This window comes from Manacus candei, unplaced genomic scaffold (genome assembly GCF_025592945.1).
Source record: "Manacus candei isolate 608988 ecotype Guabito, Panama unplaced genomic scaffold, ASM2559294v1 h1tg000163l, whole genome shotgun sequence".
NCBI lineage: Eukaryota > Metazoa > Chordata > Aves > Passeriformes > Pipridae > Manacus > Manacus candei.
The window spans coordinates 327,769-355,177 of record NW_026138211.1 but is presented as its reverse complement, the minus strand read 5'-3'; the positions used below and the strand labels follow the sequence as shown (position 1 = coordinate 355,177).

Below are 27,409 nucleotides of genomic sequence, written 5' to 3'. Positions count from 1 at the left end.
CTGGACAAGTGCTGTGGTGGAACAACTGTGAATTCTGATTGTGAATTGTAAGATACAAAACACAGACTGGACAAAGGACACGACACAGACCTGAACGACTCTGCCCTGCACATCCTACTCCAGTGATGGAAAGTAAACTGCTCCTCCTACGTGTGCCAAGGGCCTCTTAGGGCAGACCATTTCCCCTCTGCTAATTTGAAAATACCTCCCTCCTAACCATAAAATTGGACCCAGCTCTCATCCCCTCTCCAGGTGATAGTCCTCCACTTATCTTTCCCATAGTCGGCGATGTGAATCCATCTTCGATGCGAAGGAAGGACCCCCGGCTGGTTCAGAGGGTCCTGTGATCCCTGACTCGGTCAGCTGCGAGAAAGAAAAGCGAAACTAACAAGAGTTTGGCAGCACATGGGCAATAACCCCGCAATTGGCTAGTCCCCGTCCCCTAAGCTGTGAGGTTCTCGGGCCACTGGCTCTGACCCCAGTCGGAGGCTGCTGCCGTCACCGTGTGCCGTACCTGGGCGCGTGAAGAAAAAAAGTTACGTGGTGCTTCGGAAACACCCAGCACCTCCTCACTATCTCCCCGACTCAACCTGAATGCTCCTCCATTGCCAAAAGCAGGCTGGATAGCACCTGCAACTATAAGAGATTGAGACTTAACTGATGACCCTCGTAGTACTAGGAGATTACTCACACAGACAGCTGTAGACCATCAAACCTAATTGGCAGGTGGCTCCGGCCCTCTGAGGCTGCACACACTCTCTGCAAAGTACAAAAACCAAAAGCAAATGTACATACTGAGATACTGCCTGAAAGGATGGCTTTCCTGTGGGAGCTCCTACCTACCTCTCCTCTACAGTGACCTCTTACCGACAAGGTCCCTGAAGCATTGGACTGTCTGTTAGAAGGTGGCAGAACCCCTGGAAAACACAACAAACAAAGCATGTGCACAGATTCACCAGAACACCTGTAGAAGACCATCTAGTTCTGTCCTGGAGTCAATGCTCACCTTGCTCACAGGTACTCACCTGGATCACCTCCCCTCCGGTGCCTAGAGCCTCCTAGGCTGAGGACTCTGCATCTGAAAACAAAGAAAAACCAAACCAAAACAAGAAAATCCTTAACACAGTGAGTAAACGTGGAGCCAAAAGCCACGTCTTTGTGCTGATGTCAGGTGACCACCCACCTTCTCGCTCTGCTCCTCTGGCCTCTGTTCTCTTCAACTCTGCTTTACACCCTGTCTCTCTGACATGGAAAAGAAACCCTAACTAAAGTCACCCAAATAAATGGGGAGAGCTCAAAGAGTCTCCCTTCTCTTTTGGCAAACCACCCAGGGTCACTGCCTGCAGCCAAAGACTGCAGCTATAATCAAACAGAATATCTGGGTGAAGGAGCAGAAAACTTAAGTGGCACATCTGAAAAGTCAGTGGATGCCTTCACAGGCATTTAGGGGGCTCCTGGACACTGCTTTCCACCCGTACTACCTTCAAAACACTCCTGGCAATTCCTAAGCTGACACCCAAGCCCTCACTCCATCTCTGGGCTGTAACCCCCCACTACCTACTTGCAAACCTGGGTGTCTGAAGCCATTTTCAACACAGAGCAACTTCACCTCGGGATAGGATAACACTTGTGAAAAAATGCCAAGCTGCAGTTGAGATGATCAGGAGATCTCAAAAGATGCAAAGCTCCTAAGAAAAAGAAAACAAGATAACAAATTACAAAAGCAGCTTACCAACACAGGACACAAAATAAATAAATTTAAAAACCTTGCATTTGACTGTAATCTTCTTCATTACCATATATAGCTCTGTTACTTTGGATGCCAAAGCTGATGCTTCAATAAAGCAAGAGCAGCTTGAGAAATCCCATTCATTGAAAGAAAGGGAGAGCTCTTATCCCATTGAAGCTCAATAAAGCAAGAACAGCTTGAGAAATCCCATTCATTGAAAGAAAGGGAGAGCTCTTATCCCATTGAAGCCCAGCTGCTGAATGACCTCCTTGGGCAAAGGCTGGGGTTAATATACCCCTGGCCACGCCCACATACCTTCCCATGAGGCTCCAGGGAAAGGGAGGAGCCAAATGCCACAAAGTATAAAAGCTCTGGGAGGAGTAGCACTGAGTTTTCCATGTTCAGGAGGATAAAGGCCCTGATGCAGGAAAACACTGCTAATGAGGATAAATACACCATCTCTCTTTCTGCAGCTATGCCCACTGAAACAGCAGAGACCAGGTAAGAAACTAAACTTTTCTGTTGAACAGAGGAAGAACAAGATAAACAACCTAAAAATGCAGACAAAAAATTAACTTATCAAAGAAGATGAAAGGTTAAGGTGGTGGGCCACCCGGACATTCCATAGGCAGCAAGAGTTTCTGGTCCTAGCATCTTTTCTCTGAGAAAAAGCTTTAGCTGTGTTCAGTCTGGGGGCTGATATGGCAAATTTCACTGCAGGGCTCCTGGAAATGAACAAGAACCCTTTTCCCAGGGGAAAGCAAGCCCTCACCCTAATGGTCTCGGAGGTGAAGAGAAATCCGGGCACTACATAGGCAGTAAGAGCTTCTGACCCTAGCAGCTTTTCTCTGACAAAAAGCTTCAGCTGTGTTCAGTCCGGGGGCTGATATGGCAAATTTCACTGCAGGGCTTCTGGAAATGAACAAGAACCCTTTTCCCTGGGGGAAAGCAAGCCCTCACCCTAATGGTCTCAGAGGTGAAGAGAAATCCGGGCACTGCATAGGCATAAAGAGCTTCTGACCCTAGCAACTTTTCTCTGACAAAAAGCTTCAGTTGTGTTCAATCTGGGGACTGACATGGCCAATTTCCCTGCACGGCTCCTGAAAGTGAATGAGGACCCTTTTCCCCTTTGATAATAAAGTAATTAACTTTTCCACCACACCTTAATTAGCTACCAATTAACTAATTCTCCTTTTACAAGGCATGCTAATTATTCACTAATGACCTAATTCAGTAATTTATTTCTTGCACTGCATCCTAATGGGTTACTAATTAATTAGTTTCACAGGCAGCAAGATTTTTCTGTCCGGTTACCTTTGGTTTCGGAGAAATCTTCATCCATGTTCACTTTGGAGAGGAGGATCAGGTATTTGAGGCAGGACTCTTGCAAGCAACAGACAGCCGTATCCCCAAGGAAACAAAGCCCTGACCCTCAGGGTTTCAGGTGCAGATAGTGTGAAACTCCATGGGCAACAAGAGTTTTCTGTCCTGGCACCTTTTTTCTGAGAGAAAACTTTGTCCATGTTCAGTTTTGGGAGACGGAGTGGCAATTTCACTGCAAGGCTCTTGCAAATGAATTACAGCCCCTTTCCCCAGGAAAGACAGCTTGTAGCCTTAAAATTTTAGGGGCAGTTGGTGGGCCAGGCTGGACACTCCATGAGCAGCAAAGTTCTCTGTGGTGGCACCTTTGGTCCAAGAGGAATACTCATTCATGTTCAATTTCAGGACTCAGACTGGAATTTTCAGAGCAGGAAAACTAGGAAAGAACCAGGGAAAGAATCCCCAGGAAGGAAATCCCTTACCCTCACGGTCTCAGGTGCAGGTGGTGCGACACTTCATGGGTGGCAACAGCTTTCTGTGGTAGAACCTTTTGTCTGAGAGGAATCTTTGTTGGCATTCAGTAGAGGGAGTCAGACTTCACTTTCAGGGGAGGGCTCTGAAAAGCAAAAACCAGACCTTTCCCGCAGGAGAGAAAGCCTGTAAACTTGGGGATTCAGGTGCAGTTGATGGACCAGCCTGGGCACTCCATGGGCAACAAGATGTTTGTGTGGTGGCACCTTTTGCCTGGGAGGAATCTTCAGCCCTTTTGAATTTTGGCAAGTCGGTCCAGCTATCTTGGCACCAGCCTCCTGCAAGCGAATTACAGACCATTTCCCCATGAAAGGCAACATGTAGCCTCAGACTCTCAGGTGTACTACATGAGACACCCAGGGCACTCCATGGGAAGCCACAGATGTCTGTCCTGGCATCTTTTGTCTCAGAGTTATGTTCACCTGTTTTCACTTTTGAGAGTTGCACCATCATTATCACCACAAGTCTCTGGAAACCAAATAATAGCCCTTTCCCCCAGATAATAAAGCCCTTAATCTCAGGGCTGCACATGCAGGTGGTGTGGCACTCCCTGTGCAGGACGATCTTTCTGTCCTGTCACCATTTGTTTGGGAGGAATCCTCATCTGAGTTCATTTTGGGAAGTCAAACCATCTTTCTCGGTTCAGGACACCAGTAAGTGAACAAGAGCCTATTTCCCCAGGAAAGAAAGCCTTTACCCTCAGGGCCTCAGGGGTAGCTGCTATGAAACTCCATGGGAAAAAAGAGCTCTCTGTCCTGGAACCTTTTTTCTGGGAGGAATCTTCATCCTTATGCAATTTTGGGAGTAAAGACTGACAGTTTCAGCACAGGATTAAAAACACGATCAACAGCCCTTATTCCCAGGAAAGAAAGCCTGGAACCTTTGGCTGTTAGGTGCATTTGGTGGGCCAGTTTGGGAACTCGGTGGGCAGCAACATCTCTCTGTCCTGGCACCTTTTGTCTTGAAGGAATCTTGGCCTGTATGGAATATTGGGAGTCAGACTGGCAGTTTCAGCACAGGATTCCTAAAAATGAACAACAGCCCTTTTACACAGGAAACAAAGCACTGACCATTTTAACTTCAGGTGCAGTTGGTAGGCCAGCCTGGGCACTCCTTAGGCAGCAAGAGCTTTCTGGTGTGCTACCTTTTGTCTGGGAGGAATCCTCATCCGTATTCAATTTTGGGAGCTGGACTGCCCCTTTCGGCTCGAGGAGTCCTGCAAGGACACATCAACCCTTTTCCCCTGGAAGGAAAGCCCTTACCTTCTTGGTTTCAGGTGCAGCTGGTGGGCCGGCCTGGACACTCGCTGGGCAGCAAGAGCTTTGTGTGGTGGCACCTTTGGTCTGGGAGGAATCTTCGTCCGTATGGAATTTTGGGAGCTGGACTGCCCATTTCGGCAGTAGGATTGCTGCAAGGTAACAACAGCCCTTATGGCCAGGACAGAAAGCCTGAAACCTTTGGGTTTCAGGTGCAGTTGGAGAGCCAGCCTAGGCACTCCATGGGCAGCAAGAGCTTTCTGTGGTGGCACCTTTTATCTTGGTGGAATCCTCCTCCGTATTCAATTCTGGGAGTCGGACTGGCAATTGCAGCGCAGGACTCCTGCCCGTGAACTACAGCCCTTTTCCCCAAGAAAAATGGTCCTTACCTTTGGGGTCTCAGGTGCAGTTGGTGGGCCAGCCAGGGCAGTCCATGGGCAGCAAGAGCTCTCTGTGCTGGCACCTTTGGTCTGGGAGGAATCTTCGTCCGTATGCCACGTTGGGACTTGGACTGGCACTTTCAGGACAGGGCTGAAAAAAACAACAACAGCCATTATCCCGAGGAAACAAACCCTGGAACCTCTGGCTTTCAGGTGCAGTTGGTGGGCCAGCCTGGGCACTGCATGGGCAGCAAGAGCTCTGTGCTGGCACCTTTTGTCTGGGAGGAATCCTCGTCTGTATTCAATTCTGGGACTTGAACTGGCAATTTCAGTGCAGGACTCCTGCAAGCGAACAACAGCCCTTTCTCCCAGGTAAGAAAGTGCTTACCCTCAGGGTCTCAGGTGCAGTTAGTGGGCCAGCCTAGGTACTCCATGGGCAGCAAGAGCTTTTGTGGTGGCACCTTTTATCTTGGTGGAATCCTCCTCCGTATTCAATTCTGGGAGTCGGACTGGCAATTGCAGCGCAGGACTCCTGCCCGTGAACTACAGCCCTTTTCCCCAAGAAAAAAGGTCCTTACCTTTGGGGTCTCAGGTGCAGTTGGTGGGCCAGCCAGGGCAGTCCATGGGCAGCAAGAGCTCTCTGTGCTGGCACCTTTGGTCTGGGAGGAATCTTCGTCCGTATGCCACGTTGGGACTTGGACTGGCACTTTCAGGACAGGGCTGAAAAAAACAACAACAGCCATTATCCCGAGGAAACAAACCCTGGAACCTCTGGCTTTCAGGTGCAGTTGGTGGGCCAGCCTGGGCACTGCATGGGCAGCAAGAGCTCTGTGCTGGCACCTTTTGTCTGGGAGGAATCCTCGTCTGTATTCAATTCTGGGACTTGGACTGGCAATTTCAGTGCAGGACTCCTGCAAGCGAACAACAGCCCTTTCTCCCAGGCAAGAAAGTGCTTACCCTCAGGGTCTCAGGTGCAGTTGGTGGGCCAGCCAGGGTAGTCCATGGGCAGCAAGAGCTCTCTTTGCTGGCACCTTTTGTCTGGGAGGAATCCTCGTCTGTATTCAATTCTGGGACTTGGACTGGTAATTTCAGTGCAGGACTCCTGCAAGCGAACAACAGCCCTTTCTCCCAGGCAAGAAAGTGCTTACCCTCAGGGTCTCAGGTGCAGTTGGTGGGCTAGCCTAGGCACTCCGTGGGCAGCAACATCTCTCTGTCCTGGCACCTTTTGTCTTGCAACAATCTTCATCCGGATGCAATTTTGGGAGTCGGACTGCCAGTTTCAGCGCAGGATTCCTAACAACAGCCCTTTTCCACAGCAAAGCGAGCACCGACCCTTTTAATTTCAGGTGCCGGTGGTGGGCCAGCCTGGGCACTCCTTAAGCAGCAAGAGCTTTCTGGTGTGCTACCTTTTGTCTGGGAGGAATCCTCATCCGTATTCAATTTTGGGAGCTGGACTGCCCCTTTCGGCTCGAGGAGTCCTGCAAGGACACATCAACCCTTTTCCCCTGGAAGGAAAGCCCTTACCTTCTTGGTTTCAGGTGCAGTTGGTGGGCTGGCCTGGACACTCGCTGGGCAGCAAGAGCTTTGTGTGCTGTCACCTTTAGTCTGGGAGGAATCTTCGTCCGTATGGAATTTTGGGAGCTGGACTGCCCATTTCGGCAGTAGGATTGCTGCAAGGTAACAACAGCCCTTATGGCCAGGACAGAAAGCCTGAAACCTTTGGGTTTCAGGTGCAGTTGGTGGGCCAGCCTAGGAACTCCATGGGCAGCAAGAGCTTTCTGTGGTGGCACCTTTTATCTTGGTGGAATCCTCCTCCGTATTCAATTCTGGGAGTCGGACTGGAAATTGAAGCGCAGGACTCCTGCCCGTGAACTACAGCCCTTTTCCCCAAGAAAAAAGGTCCTTACCTTTGGGGTCTCAGGTGCAGTTGGTGGGCCAGCCAGGGCAGTCCATGGGCAGCAAGAGCTCTCTGTGCTGGCACCTTTGGTCTGGGAGGAATCCTCGTCTGTATTCAATTCTGGGACTTGGACTGGCAATTTCAGTGCAGGACTCCTGCAAGCGAACAACAGCCCTTTCTCCCAGGTAAGAAAGTGCTTACCCTCAGGGTCTCAGGTGCAGTTAGTGGGCCAGCCTAGGTACTCCATGGGCAGCAAGAGCTTTTGTGGTGGCACCTTTTATCTTGGTGGAATCCTCCTCCATATTCAATTCTGGGAGTCGGACTGGCAATTTCAGCGCAGGACTCCTGCACGTGAACTACAGCCCTTTTCCCCAAGAAAAAAGGTCCTTACCTTTGGGGTCTCAGGTGCAGTTGGTAAGCCAGCCAGGGCAGTCCATGGGCAGCAAGAGCTCTCTGTGCTGGCACCTTTGGTCTGGGAGGAATCCTCGTCTGTATTCAATTCTGGGACTTGGACTGGCAATTTCAGTGCAGGACTCCTGCAAGCGAACAACAGCCCTTTCTCCCAGGCAAGAAAGTGCTTACCCTCAGGGTCTCAGGTGCAGTTGGTGGGCTAGCCTAGGCACTCCGTGGGCAGCAACATCTCTCTGTCCTGGCACCTTTTGTCTTGCAACAATCTTCATACGGATGCAATTTTGGGAGTCGGACTGCCAGTTTTAGCGCAGGATTCCTAACAACAACCCTTTTCCACAGCAAAGCGAGCACCGACCCTTTTAATTTCAGGTGCCGGTGGTGGGCCAGCCTGGGCACTCCTTAAGCAGCAAGAGCTTTCTGGTGTGCTACCTTTTGTCTGGGAGGAATCCTCATCCATATTCAATTTTGGGAGCTGGACTGCCCCTTTCGGCTCGAGGAGTCCTGCAAGGACACATCAACCCTTTTCCCCTGGAAGGAAAGCCCTTACCTTCTTGGTTTCAGGTGCAGTTGGTGGGCCGGCCTGGACACTCGCTGGGCAGCAAGAGCTTTGTGTGCTGTCACCTTTAGTCTGGGAGGAATCTTCGTCCGTATGGAATTTTGGGAGCTGGACTGCCCATTTCGGCAGTAGGATTGCTGCAAGGTAACAACAGCCCTTATGGCCAGGACAGAAAGCCTGAAACCTTTGGGTTTCAGGTGCAGTTGGTGGGCCAGCCTAGGCACTCCATGGGCAGCAAGAGCTTTTGTGGTGGCACCTTTTATCTTGGTGGAATCCTCCTCCGTATTCAATTCTGGGAGTCGGACTGGCAATTGCAGCGCAGGACTCCTGCACGTGAACTACAGCTCTTTTCCCCAAGAAAAATGGTCCTTACCTTTGGGGTCTCAGGTGCAGTTGGTGGGCCAGCCAGGGCAGTCCATGGGCAGCAAGAGCTCTCTGTGCTGGCACCTTTGGTCTGGGAGGAATCCTCATCTGTATTCAGTTCTGGGATTTGGACTGGCAATTTCAGTACAGGACTCCTGCAAGCGAACAACAGCCCTTTCTCCCAGGCAAGAAAGTGCTTACCCTCAGGGTCTCAGGTGCAGTTGGTGGGCCAGCCAGGGCAGACCATGGGCAGCAAGAGCTCTCTTTGCTGGCACCTTTTGTCTGGGAGGAATCCTCCTCCGTATTCAATTCTGGGAGTCGGACTGGCAATTGCAGCGCAGGACTCCTGCCCGTGAACTACAGCCCTTTTCCCCAAGAAAAAAGGTCCTTACCTTTGGGGTCTCAGGTGCAGTTGGTGGGCCAGCCAGGGCAGTCCATGGGCAGCAAGAGCTCTCTGTGCTGGCACCTTTGGTCTGGGAGGAATCTTCGTCCGTATGCCACGTTGGGACTTGGACTGGCACTTTCAGGACAGGGCTGAAAAAAACAACAGCCATTATCCCGAGGAAACAAACCCTGGAACCTCTGGCTTTCAGGTGCAGTTGGTGGGCCAGCCTGGGCACTGCATGGGCAGCAAGAGCTCTGTGCTGGCACCTTTTGTCTGGGAGGAATCCTCGTCTGTATTCAATTCTGGGACTTGGACTGGCAATTTCAGTGCAGGACTCCTGCAAGCGAACAACAGCCCTTTCTCCCAGGCAAGAAAGTGCTTACCCTCAGGGTCTCAGGTGCAGTTGGTGGGCCAGCCAGGGCAGTCCATGGGCAGCAAGAGCTCTCTGTGCTGGCACCTTTGGTCTGGGAGGAATCCTCGTCTGTATTCAATTCTGGGACTTGGACTGGCAATTTCAGTGCAGGACTCCTGCAAGCGAACAACAGCCCTTTCTCCCAGGCAAGAAAGTGCTTACCCTCAGGGTCTCAGGTGCAGTTGGTGGGCCAGCCAGGGCAGTCCATGGGCAGCAAGAGCTCTCTGTGCTGGCACCTTTGGTCTGGGAGGAATCCTCGTCTGTATTCAATTCTGGGACTTGGACTGGCAATTTCAGTGCAGGACTCCTGCAAGCGAACAACAGCCCTTTCTCCCAGGTAAGAAAGTGCTTACCCTCAGGGTCTCAGGTGCAGTTAGTGGGCCAGCCTAGGTACTCCATGGGCAGCAAGAGCTTTTGTGGTGGCACCTTTTATCTTGGTGGAATCCTCCTCCGTATTCAATTCTGGGAGTCGGACTGGCAATTGCAGCGCAGGACTCCTGCACGTGAACTACAGCTCTTTTCCCCAAGAAAAATGGTCCTTACCTTTGGGGTCTCAGGTGCAGTTGGTGGGCCAGCCAGGGCAGTCCATGGGCAGCAAGAGCTCTCTGTGCTGGCACCTTTGGTCTGGGAGGAATCCTCATCTGTATTCAGTTCTGGGATTTGGACTGGCAATTTCAGTACAGGACTCCTGCAAGCGAACAACAGCCCTTTCTCCCAGGCAAGAAAGTGCTTACCCTCAGGGTCTCAGGTGCAGTTGGTGGGCCAGCCAGGGCAGACCATGGGCAGCAAGAGCTCTCTTTGCTGGCACCTTTTGTCTGGGAGGAATCCTCCTCCGTATTCAATTCTGGGAGTCGGACTGGCAATTGCAGCGCAGGACTCCTGCCCGTGAACTACAGCCCTTTTCCCCAAGAAAAAAGGTCCTTACCTTTGGGGTCTCAGGTGCAGTTGGTGGGCCAGCCAGGGCAGTCCATGGGCAGCAAGAGCTCTCTGTGCTGGCACCTTTGGTCTGGGAGGAATCTTCGTCCGTATGCCACGTTGGGACTTGGACTGGCACTTTCAGGACAGGGCTGAAAAAAACAACAGCCATTATCCCGAGGAAACAAACCCTGGAACCTCTGGCTTTCAGGTGCAGTTGGTGGGCCAGCCTGGGCACTGCATGGGCAGCAAGAGCTCTGTGCTGGCACCTTTTGTCTGGGAGGAATCCTCGTCTGTATTCAATTCTGGGACTTGGACTGGCAATTTCAGTGCAGGACTCCTGCAAGCGAACAACAGCCCTTTCTCCCAGGCAAGAAAGTGCTTACCCTCAGGGTCTCAGGTGCAGTTGGTGGGCCAGCCAGGGCAGTCCATGGGCAGCAAGAGCTCTCTGTGCTGGCACCTTTGGTCTGGGAGGAATCCTCGTCTGTATTCAATTCTGGGACTTGGACTGGCAATTTCAGTGCAGGACTCCTGCAAGCGAACAACAGCCCTTTCTCCCAGGCAAGAAAGTGCTTACCCTCAGGGTCTCAGGTGCAGTTGGTGGGCCAGCCAGGGCAGTCCATGGGCAGCAAGAGCTCTCTGTGCTGGCACCTTTGGTCTGGGAGGAATCCTCGTCTGTATTCAATTCTGGGACTTGGACTGGCAATTTCAGTGCAGGACTCCTGCAAGCGAACAACAGCCCTTTCTCCCAGGTAAGAAAGTGCTTACCCTCAGGGTCTCAGGTGCAGTTAGTGGGCCAGCCTAGGTACTCCATGGGCAGCAAGAGCTTTTGTGGTGGCATCTTTTATCTTGGTGGAATGCTCCTCCGTATTCAATTCTGGGAGTCGGACTGGCAATTGCAGCGCAGGACTCCTGCACGTGAACTACAGCCCTTTTCCCCAAGAAAAAAGGTCCTTACCTTTGGGGTCTCAGGTGCAGTTGGTGAGCCAGCCAGGGCAGTCCATGGGCAGCAAGAGCTCTCTGTGCTGGCACCTTTGGTCTGGGAGGAATCCTCGTCTGTATTCAATTCTGGGACTTGGACTGGCAATTTCAGTGCAGGACTCCTGCAAGCGAACAACAGCCCTTTCTCCCAGGCAAGAAAGTGCTTACCCTCAGGGTCTCAGGTGCAGTTGGTGGGCTAGCCTAGGCACTCCGTGGGCAGCAACATCTCTCTGTCCTGGCACCTTTTGTCTTGCAACAATCTTCATACGGATGCAATTTTGGGAGTCGGACTGCCAGTTTTAGCGCAGGATTCCTAACAACAACCCTTTTCCACAGCAAAGCGAGCACCGAATCTTTTAATTTCAGGTGCCGGTGGTGGGCCAGCCTGGGCACTCCTTAAGCAGCAAGAGCTTTCTGGTGTGCTACCTTTTGTCTGGGAGGAATCCTCATCCATATTCAATTTTGGGAGCTGGACTGCCCCTTTCGGCTCGAGGAGTCCTGCAAGGACACATCAACCCTTTTCCCCTGGAAGGAAAGCCCTTACCTTCTTGGTTTCAGGTGCAGTTGGTGGGCCGGCCTGGACACTCGCTGGGCAGCAAGAGCTTTGTGTGCTGTCACCTTTAGTCTGGGAGGAATCTTCGTCCGTATGGAATTTTGGGAGCTGGACTGCCCATTTCGGCAGTAGGATTGCTGCAAGGTAACAACAGCCCTTATGGCCAGGACAGAAAGCCTGAAACCTTTGGGTTTCAGGTGCAGTTGGTGGGCCAGCCTAGGCACTCCATGGGCAGCAAGAGCTTTTGTGGTGGCACCTTTTATCTTGGTGGAATCCTCCTCCGTATTCAATTCTGGGAGTCGGACTGGCAATTGCAGCGCAGGACTCCTGCACGTGAACTACAGCTCTTTTCCCCAAGAAAAATGGTCCTTACCTTTGGGGTCTCAGGTGCAGTTGGTGGGCCAGCCAGGGCAGTCCATGGGCAGCAAGAGCTCTCTGTGCTGGCACCTTTGGTCTGGGAGGAATCCTCATCTGTATTCAGTTCTGGGACTTGGACTGGCAATTTCAGTACAGGACTCCTGCAAGCGAACAACAGCCCTTTCTCCCAGGCAAGAAAGTGCTTACCCTCAGGGTCTCAGGTGCAGTTGGTGGGCCAGCCAGGGCAGACCATGGGCAGCAAGAGCTCTCTTTGCTGGCACCTTTTGTCTGGGAGGAATCCTCCTCCGTATTCAATTCTGGGAGTCGGACTGGCAATTGCAGCACAGGACTCCTGCACGTGAACTACAGCCCTTTTCCCCAAGAAAAAAGGTCCTTACCTTTGGGGTCTCAGGTGCAGTTGGTGGGCCAGCCAGGGCAGTCCATGGGCAGCAAGAGCTCTCTGTGCTGGCACCTTTGGTCTGGGAGGAATCTTCGTCCGTATGCCACGTTGGGACTTGGACTGGCACTTTCAGGACAGGGCTGAAAAAAACAACAACAGCCATTATCCCGAGGAAACAAACCCTGGAACCTCTGGCTTTCAGGTGCAGTTGGTGGGCCAGCCTGGGCACTGCATGGGCAGCAAGAGCTCTGTGCTGGCACCTTTTGTCTGGGAGGAATCCTCGTCTGTATTCAATTCTGGGACTTGGACTGGCAATTTCAGTGCAGGACTCCTGCAAGCGAACAACAGCCCTTTCTCCCAGGCAAGAAAGTGCTTACCCTCAGGGTCTCAGGTGCAGTTGGTGGGCCAGCCAGGGCAGACCATGGGCAGCAAGAGCTCTCTTTGCTGGCACCTTTTGTCTGGGAGGAATCCTCCTCCGTATTCAATTCTGGGAGTCGGACTGGCAATTGCAGCGCAGGACTCCTGCCCGTGAACTACAGCCCTTTTCCCCAAGAAAAAAGGTCCTTACCTTTGGGGTCTCAGGTGCAGTTGGTGGGCCAGCCAGGGCAGTCCATGGGCAGCAAGAGCTCTCTGTGCTGGCACCTTTGGTCTGGGAGGAATCTTCGTCCGTATGCCACGTTGGGACTTGGACTGGCACTTTCAGGACAGGGCTGAAAAAAACAACAACAGCCATTATCCCGAGGAAACAAACCCTGGAACCTCTGGCTTTCAGGTGCAGTTGGTGGGCCAGCCTGGGCACTGCATGGGCAGCAAGAGCTCTGTGCTGGCACCTTTTGTCTGGGAGGAATCCTCGTCTGTATTCAATTCTGGGACTTGGACTGGCAATTTCAGTGCAGGACTCCTGCAAGCGAACAACAGCCCTTTCTCCCAGGCAAGAAAGTGCTTACCCTCAGGGTCTCAGGTGCAGTTGGTGGGCCAGCCAGGGCAGTCCATGGGCAACAAGAGCTCTCTGTGCTGGCACCTTTGGTCTGGGAGGAATCCTCGTCTGTATTCAATTCTGGGACTTGGACTGGCAATTTCAGTGCAGGACTCCTGCAAGCGAACAACAGCCCTTTCTCCCAGGCAAGAAAGTGCTTACCCTCAGGGTCTCAGGTGCAGTTGGTGGGCCAGCCAGGGCAGTCCATGGGCAGCAAGAGCTCTCTGTGCTGGCACCTTTGGTCTGGGAGGAATCCTCGTCTGTATTCAATTCTGGGACTTGGACTGGCAATTTCAGTGCAGGACTCCTGCAAGCGAACAACAGCCCTTTCTCCCAGGTAAGAAAGTGCTTACCCTCAGGGTCTCAGGTGCAGTTAGTGGGCCAGCCTAGGTACTCCATGGGCAGCAAGAGCTTTTGTGGTGGCACCTTTGGTCTTGGTGGAATCCTCCTCCGTATTCAATTCTGGGAGTCGGACTGGCAATTTCAGCGCAGGACTCCTGCCCGTGAACTACAGCCCTTTTCCCCAAGAAAAAAGGTCCTTACCTTTGGGGTCTCAGGTGCAGTTGGTGAGCCAGCCAGGGCAGTCCATGGGCAGCAAGAGCTCTCTGTGCTGGCACCTTTGGTCTGGGAGGAATCCTCGTCTGTATTCAATTCTGGGACTTGGATTGGCAATTTCAGTGCAGGACTCCTGCAAGCGAACAACAGCCCTTTCTCCCAGGCAAGAAAGTGCTTACCCTCAGGGTCTCAGGTGCAGTTGGTGGGCTAGCCTAGGCACTCCGTGGGCAGCAACATCTCTCTGTCCTGGCACCTTTTGTCTTGCAACAATCTTCATACGGATGCAATTTTGGGAGTCGGACTGCCAGTTTTAGTGCAGGATTCCTAACAACAACCCTTTTCCACAGCAAAGCGAGCACCGACCCTTTTAATTTCAGGTGCCGGTGGTGGGCCAGCCTGGGCAGTCCTTAAGCAGCAAGAGCTTTCTGGTGTGCTACCTTTTGTCTGGGAGGAATCCTCATCCATATTCAATTTTGGGAGCTGGACTGCCCCTTTCGGCTCGAGGAGTCCTGCAAGGACACATCAACCCTTTTCCCCTGGAAGGAAAGCCCTTACCTTCTTGGTTTCAGGTGCAGTTGGTGGGCCGGCCTGGACACTCGCTGGGCAGCAAGAGCTTTGTGTGCTGTCACCTTTAGTCTGGGAGGAATCTTCGTCCGTATGGAATTTTGGGAGCTGGACTGCCCATTTCGGCAGTAGGATTGCTGCAAGGTAACAACAGCCCTTATGGCCAGGACAGAAAGCCTGAAACCTTTGGGTTTCAGGTGCAGTTGGTGGGCCAGCCTAGGCACTCCATGGGCAGCAAAAGCTTTCTGTGGTGGCACCTTTTATCTTGGTGGAATCCTCCTCCGTATTCAATTCTGGGAGTCGGACTGGCAATTGCAGCGCAGGACTCCTGCACGTGAACTACAGCTCTTTTCCCCAAGAAAAATGGTCCTTACCTTTGGGGTCTCAGGTGCAGTTGGTGGGCCAGCCAGGGCAGTCCATGGGCAGCAAGAGCTCTCTGTGCTGGCACCTTTGGTCTGGGAGGAATCCTCATCTGTATTCAGTTCTGGGACTTGGACTGGCAATTTCAGTACAGGACTCCTGCAAGCGAACAACAGCCCTTTCTCCCAGGCAAGAAAGTGCTTACCCTCAGGGTCTCAGGTGCAGTTGGTGGGCCAGCCAGGGCAGACCATGGGCAGCAAGAGCTCTCTTTGCTGGCACCTTTTGTCTGGGAGGAATCCTCCTCCGTATTCAATTCTGGGAGTCGGACTGGCAATTGCAGCGCAGGACTCCTGCCCGTGAACTACAGCCCTTTTCCCCAAGAAAAAAGGTCCTTACCTTTGGGGTCTCAGGTGCAGTTGGTGGGCCAGCCAGGGCAGTCCATGGGCAGCAAGAGCTCTCTGTGCTGGCACCTTTGGTCTGGGAGGAATCTTCGTCCGTATGCCACGTTGGGACTTGGACTGGCACTTTCAGGACAGGGCTGAAAAAAACAACAACAGCCATTATCCCGAGGAAACAAACCCTGGAACCTCTGGCTTTCAGGTGCAGTTGGTGGGCCAGCCTGGGCACTGCATGGGCAGCAAGAGCTCTGTGCTGGCACCTTTTGTCTGGGAGGAATCCTCGTCTGTATTCAATTCTGGGACTTGGACTGGCAATTTCAGTGCAGGACTCCTGCAAGCGAACAACAGCCCTTTCTCCCAGGCAAGAAAGTGCTTACCCTCAGGGTCTCAGGTGCAGTTGGTGGGCCAGCCAGGGCAGTCCATGGGCAACAAGAGCTCTCTGTGCTGGCACCTTTGGTCTGGGAGGAATCCTCGTCTGTATTCAATTCTGGGACTTGGACTGGCAATTTCAGTGCAGGACTCCTGCAAGCGAACAACAGCCCTTTCTCCCAGGCAAGAAAGTGCTTACCCTCAGGGTCTCAGGTGCAGTTGGTGGGCCAGCCAGGGCAGTCCATGGGCAGCAAGAGCTCTCTGTGCTGGCACCTTTGGTCTGGGAGGAATCCTCGTCTGTATTCAATTCTGGGACTTGGACTGGCAATTTCAGTGCAGGACTCCTGCAAGCGAACAACAGCCCTTTCTCCCAGGTAAGAAAGTGCTTACCCTCAGGGTCTCAGGTGCAGTTAGTGGGCCAGCCTAGGTACTCCATGGGCAGCAAGAGCTTTTGTGGTGGCACCTTTTATCTTGGTGGAATCCTCCTCCGTATTCAATTCTGGGAGTCGGACTGGCAATTTCAGCGCAGGACTCCTGCCCGTGAACTACAGCCCTTTTCCCCAAGAAAAAAGGTCCTTACCTTTGGGGTCTCAGGTGCAGTTGGTGAGCCAGCCAGGGCAGTCCATGGGCAGCAAGAGCTCTCTGTGCTGGCACCTTTGGTCTGGGAGGAATCCTCGTCTGTATTCAATTCTGGGACTTGGACTGGCAATTTCAGTGCAGGACTCCTGCAAGCGAACAACAGCCCTTTCTCCCAGGCAAGAAAGTGCTTACCCTCAGGGTCTCAGGTGCAGTTGGTGGGCTAGCCTAGGCACTCCGTGGGCAGCAACATCTCTCTGTCCTGGCACCTTTTGTCTTGCAACAATCTTCATACGGATGCAATTTTGGGAGTCGGACTGCCAGTTTTAGCGCAGGATTCCTAACAACAACCCTTTTCCACAGCAAAGCGAGCACCGACCCTTTTAATTTCAGGTGCCGGTGGTGGGCCAGCCTGGGCACTCCTTAAGCAGCAAGAGCTTTCTGGTGTGCTACCTTTTGTCTGGGAGGAATCCTCATCCGTATTCAATTTTGGGAGCTGGACTGCCCCTTTCGGCTCGAGGAGTCCTGCAAGGACACATCAACCCTTTTCCCCTGGAAGGAAAGCCCTTACCTTCTTGGTTTCAGGTGCAGTTGGTGGGCCGGCCTGGACACTCGCTGGGCAGCAAGAGCTTTGTGTGCTGTCACCTTTAGTCTGGGAGGAATCTTCGTCCGTATGGAATTTTGGGAGCTGGACTGCCCATTTCGGCAGTAGGATTGCTGCAAGGTAACAACAGCCCTTATGGCCAGGACAGAAAGCCTGAAACCTTTGGGTTTCAGGTGCAGTTGGTGGGCCAGCCTAGGCACTCCATGGGCAGCAAGAGCTTTTGTGGTGGCACCTTTTATCTTGGTGGAATCCTCCTCCGTATTCAATTCTGGGAGTCGGACTGGCAATTGCAGCGCAGGACTCCTGCACGTGAACTACAGCTCTTTTCCCCAAGAAAAATGGTCCTTACCTTTGGGGTCTCAGGTGCAGTTGGTGGGCCAGCCAGGGCAGTCCATGGGCAGCAAGAGCTCTCCTGTGCTGGCACCTTTGGTCTGGGAGGAATCCTCATCTGTATTCAGTTGAGGGACTTGGACTGGCAATTTCAGTACAGGACTCCTGCAAGCGAACAACAGCCCTTTCTCCCAGGCAAGAAAGTGCTTACCCTCAGGGTCTCAGGTGCAGTTGGTGGGCCAGCCAGGGCAGACCATGGGCAGCAAGAGCTCTCTTTGCTGGCACCTTTTGTCTGGGAGGAATCCTCCTCCGTATTCAATTCTGGGAGTCGGACTGGCAATTGCAGCGCAGGACTCCTGCACGTGAACTACAGCCCTTTTCCCCAAGAAAAAAGGTCCTTACCTTTGGGGTCTCAGGTGCAGTTGGTGGGCCAGCCAGGGCAGTCCATGGGCAGCAAGAGCTCTCTGTGCTGGCACCTTTGGTCTGGGAGAAATCTTCGTCCGTATGCCACGTTGGGACTTGGACTGGCACTTTCAGGACAGGGCTGAAAAAAACAACAACAGCCATTATCCCGAGGAAACAAACCCTGGAACCTCTGGCTTTCAGGTGCAGTTGGTGGGCCAGCCTGGGCACTGCATGGGCAGCAAGAGCTCTGTGCTGGCACCTTTTGTCTGGGAGGAATCCTCGTCTGTATTCAATTCTGGGACTTGGACTGGCAATTTCAGTGCAGGACTCCTGCAAGCGAACAACAGCCCTTTCTCCCAGGCAAGAAAGTGCTTACCCTCAGGGTCTCAGGTGCAGTTGGTGGGCCAGCCAGGGCAGTCCATGGGCAGCAAGAGCTCTCTGTGCTGGCACCTTTGGTCTGGGAGGAATCCTCGTCTGTATTCAATTCTGGGACTTGGACTGGCAATTTCAGTGCAGGACTCCTGCAAGCGAACAACAGCCCTTTCTCCCAGGCAAGAAAGTGCTTACCCTCAGGGTCTCAGGTGCAGTTGGTGGGCCAGCCAGGGCAGTCCATGGGCAGCAAGAGCTCTCTGTGCTGGCACCTTTGGTCTGGGAGGAATCCTCGTCTGTATTCAATTCTGGGACTTGGACTGGCAATTTCAGTGCAGGACTCCTGCAAGCGAACAACAGCCCTTTCTCCCAGGTAAGAAAGTGCTTACCCTCAGGGTCTCAGGTGCAGTTAGTGGGCCAGCCTAGGCACTCCATGGGCAGCAAGAGCTTTTGTGGTGGCACCTTTTATCTTGGTGGAATCCTCCTCCGTATTCAATTCTGGGAGTCGGACTGGCAATTGCAGCGCAGGACTCCTGCACGTGAACTACAGCTCTTTTCCCCAAGAAAAATGGTCCTTACCTTTGGGGTCTCAGGTGCAGTTGGTGGGCCAGCCAGGGCAGTCCATGGGCAGCAAGAGCTCTCTGTGCTGGCACCTTTGGTCTGGGAGGAATCTTCGTCCGTATGCCACGTTGGGACTTGGACTGGCACTTTCAGGACAGGGCTGAAAAAAACAACAACAGCCATTATCCCGAGGAAACAAACCCTGGAACCTCTGGCTTTCAGGTGCAGTTGGTGGGCCAGCCTGGGCACTGCATGGGCAGCAAGAGCTCTGTGCTGGCACCTTTTGTCTGGGAGGAATCCTCGTCTGTATTCAATTCTGGGACTTGGACTGGCAATTTCAGTGCAGGACTCCTGCAAGCGAACAACAGCCCTTTCTCCCAGGCAAGAAAGTGCTTACCCTCAGGGTCTCAGGTGCAGTTGGTGGGCCAGCCAGGGCAGTCCATGGGCAACAAGAGCTCTCTGTGCTGGCACCTTTGGTCTGGGAGGAATCCTCGTCTGTATTCAATTCTGGGACTTGGACTGGCAATTTCAGTGCAGGACTCCTGCAAGCGAACAACAGCCCTTTCTCCCAGGCAAGAAAGTGCTTACCCTCAGGGTCTCAGGTGCAGTTGGTGGGCCAGCCAGGGCAGTCCATGGGCAGCAAGAGCTCTCTGTGCTGGCACCTTTGGTCTGGGAGGAATCCTCGTCTGTATTCAATTCTGGGACTTGGACTGGCAATTTCAGTGCAGGACTCCTGCAAGCGAACAACAGCCCTTTCTCCCAGGTAAGAAAGTGCTTACCCTCAGGGTCTCAGGTGCAGTTAGTGGGCCAGCCTAGGTACTCCATGGGCAGCAAGAGCTTTTGTGGTGGCACCTTTTATCTTGGTGGAATCCTCCTCCGTATTCAATTCTGGGAGTCGGACTGGCAATTTCAGCGCAGGACTCCTGCCCGTGAACTACAGCCCTTTTCCCCAAGAAAAAAGGTCCTTACCTTTGGGGTCTCAGGTGCAGTTGGTGAGCCAGCCAGGGCAGTCCATGGGCAGCAAGAGCTCTCTGTGCTGGCACCTTTGGTCTGGGAGGAATCCTCGTCTGTATTCAATTCTGGGACTTGGACTGGCAATTTCAGTGCAGGACTCCTGCAAGCGAACAACAGCCCTTTCTCCCAGGCAAGAAAGTGCTTACCCTCAGGGTCTCAGGTGCAGTTGGTGGGCTAGCCTAGGCACTCCGTGGGCAGCAACATCTCTCTGTCCTGGCACCTTTTGTCTTGCAACAATCTTCATACGGATGCAATTTTGGGAGTCGGACTGCCAGTTTTAGCGCAGGATTCCTAACAACAACCCTTTTCCACAGCAAAGCGAGCACCGACCCTTTTAATTTCAGGTGCCGGTGGTGGGCCAGCCTGGGCACTCCTTAAGCAGCAAGAGCTTTCTGGTGTGCTACCTTTTGTCTGGGAGGAATCCTCATCCGTATTCAATTTTGGGAGCTGGACTGCCCCTTTCGGCTCGAGGAGTCCTGCAAGGACACATCAACCCTTTTCCCCTGGAAGGAAAGCCCTTACCTTCTTGGTTTCAGGTGCAGTTGGTGGGCCGGCCTGGACACTCGCTGGGCAGCAAGAGCTTTGTGTGCTGTCACCTTTAGTCTGGGAGGAATCTTCGTCCGTATGGAATTTTGGGAGCTGGACTGCCCATTTCGGCAGTAGGATTGCTGCAAGGTAACAACAGCCCTTATGGCCAGGACAGAAAGCCTGAAACCTTTGGGTTTCAGGTGCAGTTGGTGGGCCAGCCTAGGCACTCCATGGGCAGCAAGAGCTTTCTGTGGTGGCACCTTTTATCTTGGTGGAATCCTCCTCCGTATTCAATTCTGGGAGTCGGACTGGCAATTGCAGCGCAGGACTCCTGCACGTGAACTACAGCTCTTTTCCCCAAGAAAAATGGTCCTTACCTTTGGGGTCTCAGGTGCAGTTGGTGGGCCAGCCAGGGCAGTCCATGGGCAGCAAGAGCTCTCCTGTGCTGGCACCTTTGGTCTGGGAGGAATCCTCATCTGTATTCAGTTGAGGGACTTGGACTGGCAATTTCAGTACAGGACTCCTGCAAGCGAACAACAGCCCTTTCTCCCAGGCAAGAAAGTGCTTACCCTCAGGGTCTCAGGTGCAGTTGGTGGGCCAGCCAGGGCAGACCATGGGCAGCAAGAGCTCTCTTTGCTGGCACCTTTTGTCTGGGAGGAATCCTCCTCCGTATTCAATTCTGGGAGTCGGACTGGCAATTGCAGCGCAGGACTCCTGCCCGTGAACTACAGCCCTTTTCCCCAAGAAAAAAGGTCCTTACCTTTGGGGTCTCAGGTGCAGTTGGTGGGCCAGCCAGGGCAGTCCATGGGCAGCAAGAGCTCTCTGTGCTGGCACCTTTGGTCTGGGAGGAATCTTTGTCCGTATGCCACGTTGGGACTTGGACTGGCACTTTCAGGACAGGGCTGAAAAAAACAACAACAGCCATTATCCCGAGGAAACAAACCCTGGAACCTCTGGCTTTCAGGTGCAGTTGGTGGGCCAGCCTGGGCACTGCATGGGCAGCAAGAGCTCTGTGCTGGCACCTTTTGTCTGGGAGGAATCCTCGTCTGTATTCAATTCTGGGACTTGGACTGGCAATTTCAGTGCAGGACTCCTGCAAGCGAACAACAGCCCTTTCTCCCAGGCAAGAAAGTGCTTACCCTCAGGGTCTCAGGTGCAGTTGGTGGGCCAGCCAGGGCAGTCCATGGGCAGCAAGAGCTCTCTGTGCTGGCACCTTTGGTCTGGGAGGAATCTTCGTCCGTATGCCACGTTGGGACTTGGACTGGCACTTTCAGGACAGGGCTGAAAAAAACAACAACAGCCATTATCCCGAGGAAACAAACCCTGGAACCTCTGGCTTTCAGGTGCAGTTGGTGGGCCAGCCTGGGCACTGCATGGGCAGCAAGAGCTCTGTGCTGGCACCTTTTGTCTGGGAGGAATCCTCGTCTGTATTCAATTCTGGGACTTGGACTGGCAATTTCAGTGCAGGACTCCTGCAAGCGAACAACAGCCCTTTCTCCCAGGCAAGAAAGTGCTTACCCTCAGGGTCTCAGGTGCAGTTGGTGGGCCAGCCAGGGCAGTCCATGGGCAGCAAGAGCTCTCTGTGCTGGCACCTTTGGTCTGGGAGGAATCCTCGTCTGTATTCAATTCTGGGACTTGGACTGGCAATTTCAGTGCAGGACTCCTGCAAGCGAACAACAGCCCTTTCTCCCAGGCAAGAAAGTGCTTACCCTCAGGGTCTCAGGTGCAGTTGGTGGGCCAGCCAGGGCAGTCCATGGGCAGCAAGAGCTCTCTGTGCTGGCACCTTTGGTCTGGGAGGAATCCTCGTCTGTATTCAATTCTGGGACTTGGACTGGCAATTTCAGTGCAGGACTCCTGCAAGCGAACAACAGCCCTTTCTCCCAGGCAAGAAAGTGCTTACCCTCAGGGTCTCAGGTGCAGTTGGTGGGCCAGCCTGGACACTCGCTGGGCAGCAAGAGCTTTGTGTGCTGTCACCTTTAGTCTGGGAGGGATCTTCGTCCGTATGGAATTTTGGGAGCTGGACTGCCCATTTCGGCAGTAGGATTGCTGCAAGGTAACAACAGCCCTTATGGCCAGGACAGAAAGCCTGAAACCTTTGGGTTTCAGGTGCAGTTGGTGGGCCAGCCTAGGCACTCCATGGGCAGCAAGAGCTTTCTGTGGTGGCACCTTTTATCTTGGTGGAATCCTCCTCCGTATTCAATTCTGGGAGTCGGACTGGCAATAGCAGCGCAGGACTCCTGCCCGTGAACTACAGCCCTTTTCCCCAAGAAAAAAGGTTCTTACCTTTGGGGTCTCAGGTGCAGTTGGTGGGCCAGCCAGGGCAGTCCATGGGCAGCAAGAGCTCTCTGTGCTGGCACCTTTGGTCTGGGAGGAATCCTCATCTGTATTCAGTTCTGGGACTTGGACTGGCAATTTCAGTACAGGACTCCTGCAAGCGAACAACAGCCCTTTCTCCCAGGCAAGAAAGTGCTTACCCTCAGGGTCTCAGGTGCAGTTGGTGGGCCAGCCAGGGCAGTCCATGGGCAGCAAGAGCTCTCTTTGCTGGCACCTTTTGTCTGGGAGGAATCCTCCTCCGTATTCAATTCTGGGAGTCGGACTGGCAATTGCAGCGCAGGACTCCTGCACGTGAACTACAGCCCTTTTCCCCAAGAAAAAAGGTCCTTACCTTTGGGGTCTCAGGTGCAGTTGGTGGGCCAGCCAGGGCAGTCCATGGGCAGCAAGAGCTCTCTGTGCTGGCACCTTTGGTCTGGGAGAAATCTTCGTCCGTATGCCACGTTGGGACTTGGACTGGCACTTTCAGGACAGGGCTGAAAAAAACAACAACAGCCATTATCCCGAGGAAACAAACCCTGGAACCTCTGGCTTTCAGGTGCAGTTGGTGGGCCAGCCTGGGCACTGCATGGGCAGCAAGAGCTCTGTGCTGGCACCTTTGGTCTGGGAGGAATCCTCGTCTGTATTCAATTCTGGGACTTGGACTGGCAATTTCAGTGCAGGACTCCTGCAAGCGAACAACAGCCCTTTCTCCCAGGCAAGAAAGTGCTTACCCTCAGGGTCTCAGGTGCAGTTGGTGGGCCAGCCAGGGCAGTCCATGGGCAGCAAGAGCTCTCTGTGCTGGCACCTTTGGTCTGGGAGGAATCCTCGTCTGTATTCAATTCTGGGACTTGGACTGGCAATTTCAGTGCAGGACTCCTGCAAGCGAACAACAGCCCTTTCTCCCAGGCAAGAAAGTGCTTACCCTCAGGGTCTCAGGTGCAGTTGGTGGGCCAGCCAGGGCAGTCCATGGGCAGCAAGAGCTCTCTGTGCTGGCACCTTTGGTCTGGGAGGAATCCTCGTCTGTATTCAATTCTGGGACTTGGACTGGCAATTTCAGTGCAGGACTCCTGCAAGCGAACAACAGCCCTTTCTCCCAGGTAAGAAAGTGCTTACCCTCAGGGTCTCAGGTGCAGTTAGTGGGCCAGCCTAGGCACTCCATGGGCAGCAAGAGCTTTTGTGGTGGCACCTTTTATCTTGGTGGAATCCTCCTCCGTATTCAATTCTGGGAGTCGGACTGGCAATTGCAGCGCAGGACTCCTGCACGTGAACTACAGCTCTTTTCCCCAAGAAAAATGGTCCTTACCTTTGGGGTCTCAGGTGCAGTTGGTGGGCCAGCCAGGGCAGTCCATGGGCAGCAAGAGCTCTCTGTGCTGGCACCTTTGGTCTGGGAGGAATCTTCGTCCGTATGCCACGTTGGGACTTGGACTGGCACTTTCAGGACAGGGCTGAAAAAAACAACAACAGCCATTATCCCGAGGAAACAAACCCTGGAACCTCTGGCTTTCAGGTGCAGTTGGTGGGCCAGCCTGGGCACTGCATGGGCAGCAAGAGCTCTGTGCTGGCACCTTTTGTCTGGGAGGAATCCTCGTCTGTATTCAATTCTGGGACTTGGACTGGCAATTTCAGTGCAGGACTCCTGCAAGCGAACAACAGCCCTTTCTCCCAGGCAAGAAAGTGCTTACCCTCAGGGTCTCAGGTGCAGTTGGTGGGCCAGCCAGGGCAGTCCATGGGCAGCAAGAGCTCTCTGTGCTGGCACCTTTGGTCTGGGAGGAATCCTCGTCTGTATTCAATTCTGGGACTTGGACTGGCAATTTCAGTGCAGGACTCCTGCAAGCGAACAACAGCCCTTTCTCCCAGGCAAGAAAGTGCTTACCCTCAGGGTCTCAGGTGCAGTTGGTGGGCCAGCCAGGGCAGTCCATGGGCAGCAAGAGCTCTCTGTGCTGGCACCTTTGGTCTGGGAGGAATCCTCGTCTGTATTCAATTCTGGGACTTGGACTGGCAATTTCAGTGCAGGACTCCTGCAAGCGAACAACAGCCCTTTCTCCCAGGTAAGAAAGTGCTTACCCTCAGGGTCTCAGGTGCAGTTAGTGGGCCAGCCTAGGCACTCCATGGGCAGCAAGAGCTTTTGTGGTGGCACCTTTTATCTTGGTGGAATCCTCCTCCGTATTCAATTCTGGGAGTCGGACTGGCAATTGCAGCGCAGGACTCCTGCCCGTGAACTACAGCCCTTTTCCCCAAGAAAAAAGGTCCTTACCTTTGGGGTCTCAGGTGCAGTTGGTGGGCCAGCCAGGGCAGTCCATGGGCAGCAAGAGCTCTCTGTGCTGGCACCTTTGGTCTGGGAGGAATCTTCGTCCGTATGCCACGTTGGGACTTGGACTGGCACTTTCAGGACAGGGCTGAAAAAAACAACAACAGCCATTATCCCGAGGAAACAAACCCTGGAACCTCTGGCTTTCAGGTGCAGTTGGTGGGCCAGCCTGGGCACTGCATGGGCAGCAAGAGCTCTGTGCTGGCACCTTTTGTCTGGGAGGAATCCTCGTCTGTATTCAATTCTGGGACTTGGACTGGCAATTTCAGTGCAGGACTCCTGCAAGCGAACAACAGCCCTTTCTCCCAGGTAAGAAAGTGCTTACCCTCAGGGTCTCAGGTGCAGTTAGTGGGCCAGCCTAGGTACTCCATGGGCAGCAAGAGCTTTTGTGGTGGCACCTTTTATCTTGGTGGAATCCTCCTCCGTATTCAATTCTGGGAGTCGGACTGGCAATTTCAGCGCAGGACTCCTGCCCGTGAACTACAGCCCTTTTCCCCAAGAAAAAAGGTCCTTACCTTTGGGGTCTCAGGTGCAGTTGGTGAGCCAGCCAGGGCAGTCCATGGGCAGCAAGAGCTCTCTGTGCTGGCACCTTTGGTCTGGGAGGAATCCTCGTCTGTATTCAATTCTGGGACTTGGACTGGCAATTTCAGTGCAGGACTCCTGCAAGCGAACAACAGCCCTTTCTCCCAGGCAAGAAAGTGCTTACCCTCAGGGTCTCAGGTGCAGTTGGTGGGCTAGCCTAGGCACTCCGTGGGCAGCAACATCTCTCTGTCCTGGCACCTTTTGTCTTGCAACAATCTTCATCCGGATGCAATTTTGGGAGTCGGACTGCCAGTTTCAGCGCAGGATTCCTAACAACAGCCCTTTTCCACAGCAAAGCGAGCACCGACCCTTTTAATTTCAGGTGCCGGTGGTGGGCCAGCCTGGGCACTCCTTAAGCAGCAAGAGCTTTCTGGTGTGCTACCTTTTGTCTGGGAGGAATCCTCATCCGTATTCAATTTTGGGAGCTGGACTGCCCCTTTCGGCTCGAGGAGTCCTGCAAGGACACATCAACCCTTTTCCCCTGGAAGGAAAGCCCTTACCTTCTTGGTTTCAGGTGCAGTTGGTGGGCCGGCCTGGACACTCGCTGGGCAGCAAGAGCTTTGTGTGCTGTCACCTTTAGTCTGGGAGGAATCTTCGTCCGTATGGAATTTTGGGAGCTGGACTGCCCATTTCGGCAGTAGGATTGCTGCAAGGTAACAACAGCCCTTATGGCCAGGACAGAAAGCCTGAAACCTTTGGGTTTCAGGTGCAGTTGGTGGGCCAGCCTAGGCACTCCATGGGCAGCAAGAGCTTTCTGTGGTGGCACCTTTTATCTTGGTGGAATCCTCCTCCGTATTCAATTCTGGGAGTCGGACTGGCAATTGCAGCGCAGGACTCCTGCACGTGAACTACAGCTCTTTTCCCCAAGAAAAATGGTCCTTACCTTTGGGGTCTCAGGTGCAGTTGGTGGGCCAGCCAGGGCAGTCCATGGGCAGCAAGAGCTCTCTGTGCTGGCACCTTTGGTCTGGGAGGAATCCTCATCTGTATTCAGTTCTGGGACTTGGACTGGCAATTTCAGTGCAGGACTCCTGCAAGCGAACAACAGCCCTTTCTCCCAGGCAAGAAAGTGCTTACCCTCAGGGTCTCAGGTGCAGTTGGTGGGCCAGCCAGGGTAGTCCATGGGCAGCAAGAGCTTTTGTGGTGGCACCTTTTATCTTGGTGGAATCCTCCTCCGTATTCAATTCTGGGAGTCGGACTGGAAATTGAAGCGCAGGACTCCTGCCCGTGAACTATAGCCTTTTTCCCCAAGAAAAAAGGTCCTTACTTTTGGGGTCTCAGGTGCAGTTGGTGGGCCAGCCAGGGCAGTCCATGGGCAGCAAGAGCTCTCTGTGCTGGCACCTTTGGTCTGGGAGGAATCCTAGTCTGTATTCAATTCTGGGACTTGGACTGGCAATTTCAGTGCAGGACTCCTGCAAGCGAACAACAGCCCTTTCTCCCAGGCAAGAAAGTGCTTACCCTCAGGGTCTCAGGTGCAGTTGGTGGGCTAGCCTAGGCACTCCGTGGGCAGCAACATCTCTCTGTCCTGGCACCTTTTGTCTTGCAACAATCTTCATCCGGATGCAATTTTGGGAGTCGGATTGCCAGTTTCAGCGCAGGATTCCTAACAACAGCCCTTTTCCACAGCAAAGCGAGCACCGACCCTTTTAATTTCAGGTGCCGGTGGTGGGCCAGCCTGGGCAGTCCTTAAGCAGCAAGAGCTTTCTGGTGTGCTACCTTTTGTCTGGGAGGAATCCTCATCCGTATTCAATTTTGGGAGCTGGACTGCCCCTTTCGGCTCGAGGAGTCCTGCAAGGACACATCAACCCTTTTCCCCTGGAAGGAAAGCCCTTACCTTCCTGGTTTCAGGTGCAGTTCTTGGGCCGGCCTAAAAATCTTAAAACCAGGAGGGGAGCCAAAGAGAATAAAAATCTAGAGAGGAGCCTAAAAATACTAAAATCAGGAGAGGAGCCTAAAATAACTAAAATCAGGAGAGGAGCCTACAAAAATAAAAACAAGGAGACGAGCTTAAAAAAATTAAAATCAGGAGAGGAGCCTAAAAATCTAAAAATCACGAGAGGTGCCTAAAAAAATTAAAATCAGGAGAGGAGCCTAAAAAATTAAAATCAGGACAGGAGCCTACAAAACTTAAAATCAGGACAGGAGCCTACAAAA

At 53.1% G+C, this 27,409-nt stretch overlaps 1 protein-coding gene and 3 long non-coding RNA genes across 17 annotated transcripts; 2 read left to right on the top strand and 2 right to left on the bottom strand.

Moving 5' to 3' along the window:
• Nucleotides 1-536: 536 nt before the first annotated feature.
• LOC127463488 (uncharacterized) lies at nucleotides 537-1,079 on the bottom strand. Its single transcript, XR_007900868.1, has 3 exons — nucleotides 1,026-1,079; nucleotides 844-917; nucleotides 537-759 (listed from the first exon to the last, which is right to left on the bottom strand). It is a non-coding gene; the product is annotated as an uncharacterized LOC127463488 (long non-coding RNA).
• Nucleotides 1,080-5,061: 3,982 nt separating this feature from the next.
• On the bottom strand, nucleotides 5,062-26,488 carry LOC127463489 (uncharacterized). The gene is made up of 3 exons (XR_007900869.1): nucleotides 26,406-26,488; nucleotides 5,678-5,868; nucleotides 5,062-5,108 (listed from the first exon to the last, which is right to left on the bottom strand). It is a non-coding gene; the product is annotated as an uncharacterized LOC127463489 (long non-coding RNA).
• Nucleotides 6,059-8,110, top strand: LOC127463487 (uncharacterized). Its single transcript, XR_007900867.1, has 3 exons — nucleotides 6,059-6,187; nucleotides 6,379-6,754; nucleotides 8,086-8,110. It is a non-coding gene; the product is annotated as an uncharacterized LOC127463487 (long non-coding RNA).
• On the top strand, nucleotides 9,032-25,802 carry LOC127463486 (uncharacterized). Of its 14 annotated transcripts, none has more exons than XR_007900859.1 (4): nucleotides 9,032-9,577; nucleotides 10,526-10,907; nucleotides 16,830-17,021; nucleotides 25,773-25,802. XR_007900859.1 is itself a non-coding variant. In XM_051772958.1 (3 exons), exons 1-3 carry the CDS (start codon nucleotides 9,067-9,069, stop codon nucleotides 16,954-16,956), a joined length of 1,020 nt encoding a protein of 339 aa, XP_051628918.1. In that variant the 5' UTR covers nucleotides 9,032-9,066; the 3' UTR covers nucleotides 16,957-17,052. The 14 variants fall into 14 exon arrangements, 6 of the variants coding, with proteins under 6 accessions (XP_051628918.1, XP_051628921.1, XP_051628917.1 ...); XR_007900860.1 differs by lacking the exon at nucleotides 25,773-25,802 and adding an exon at nucleotides 20,064-20,093; XR_007900861.1 differs by lacking the exons at nucleotides 16,830-17,021; nucleotides 25,773-25,802 and adding exons at nucleotides 14,547-14,738; nucleotides 20,064-20,093.
• Nucleotides 26,489-27,409: the final 921 nt, after the last annotated feature.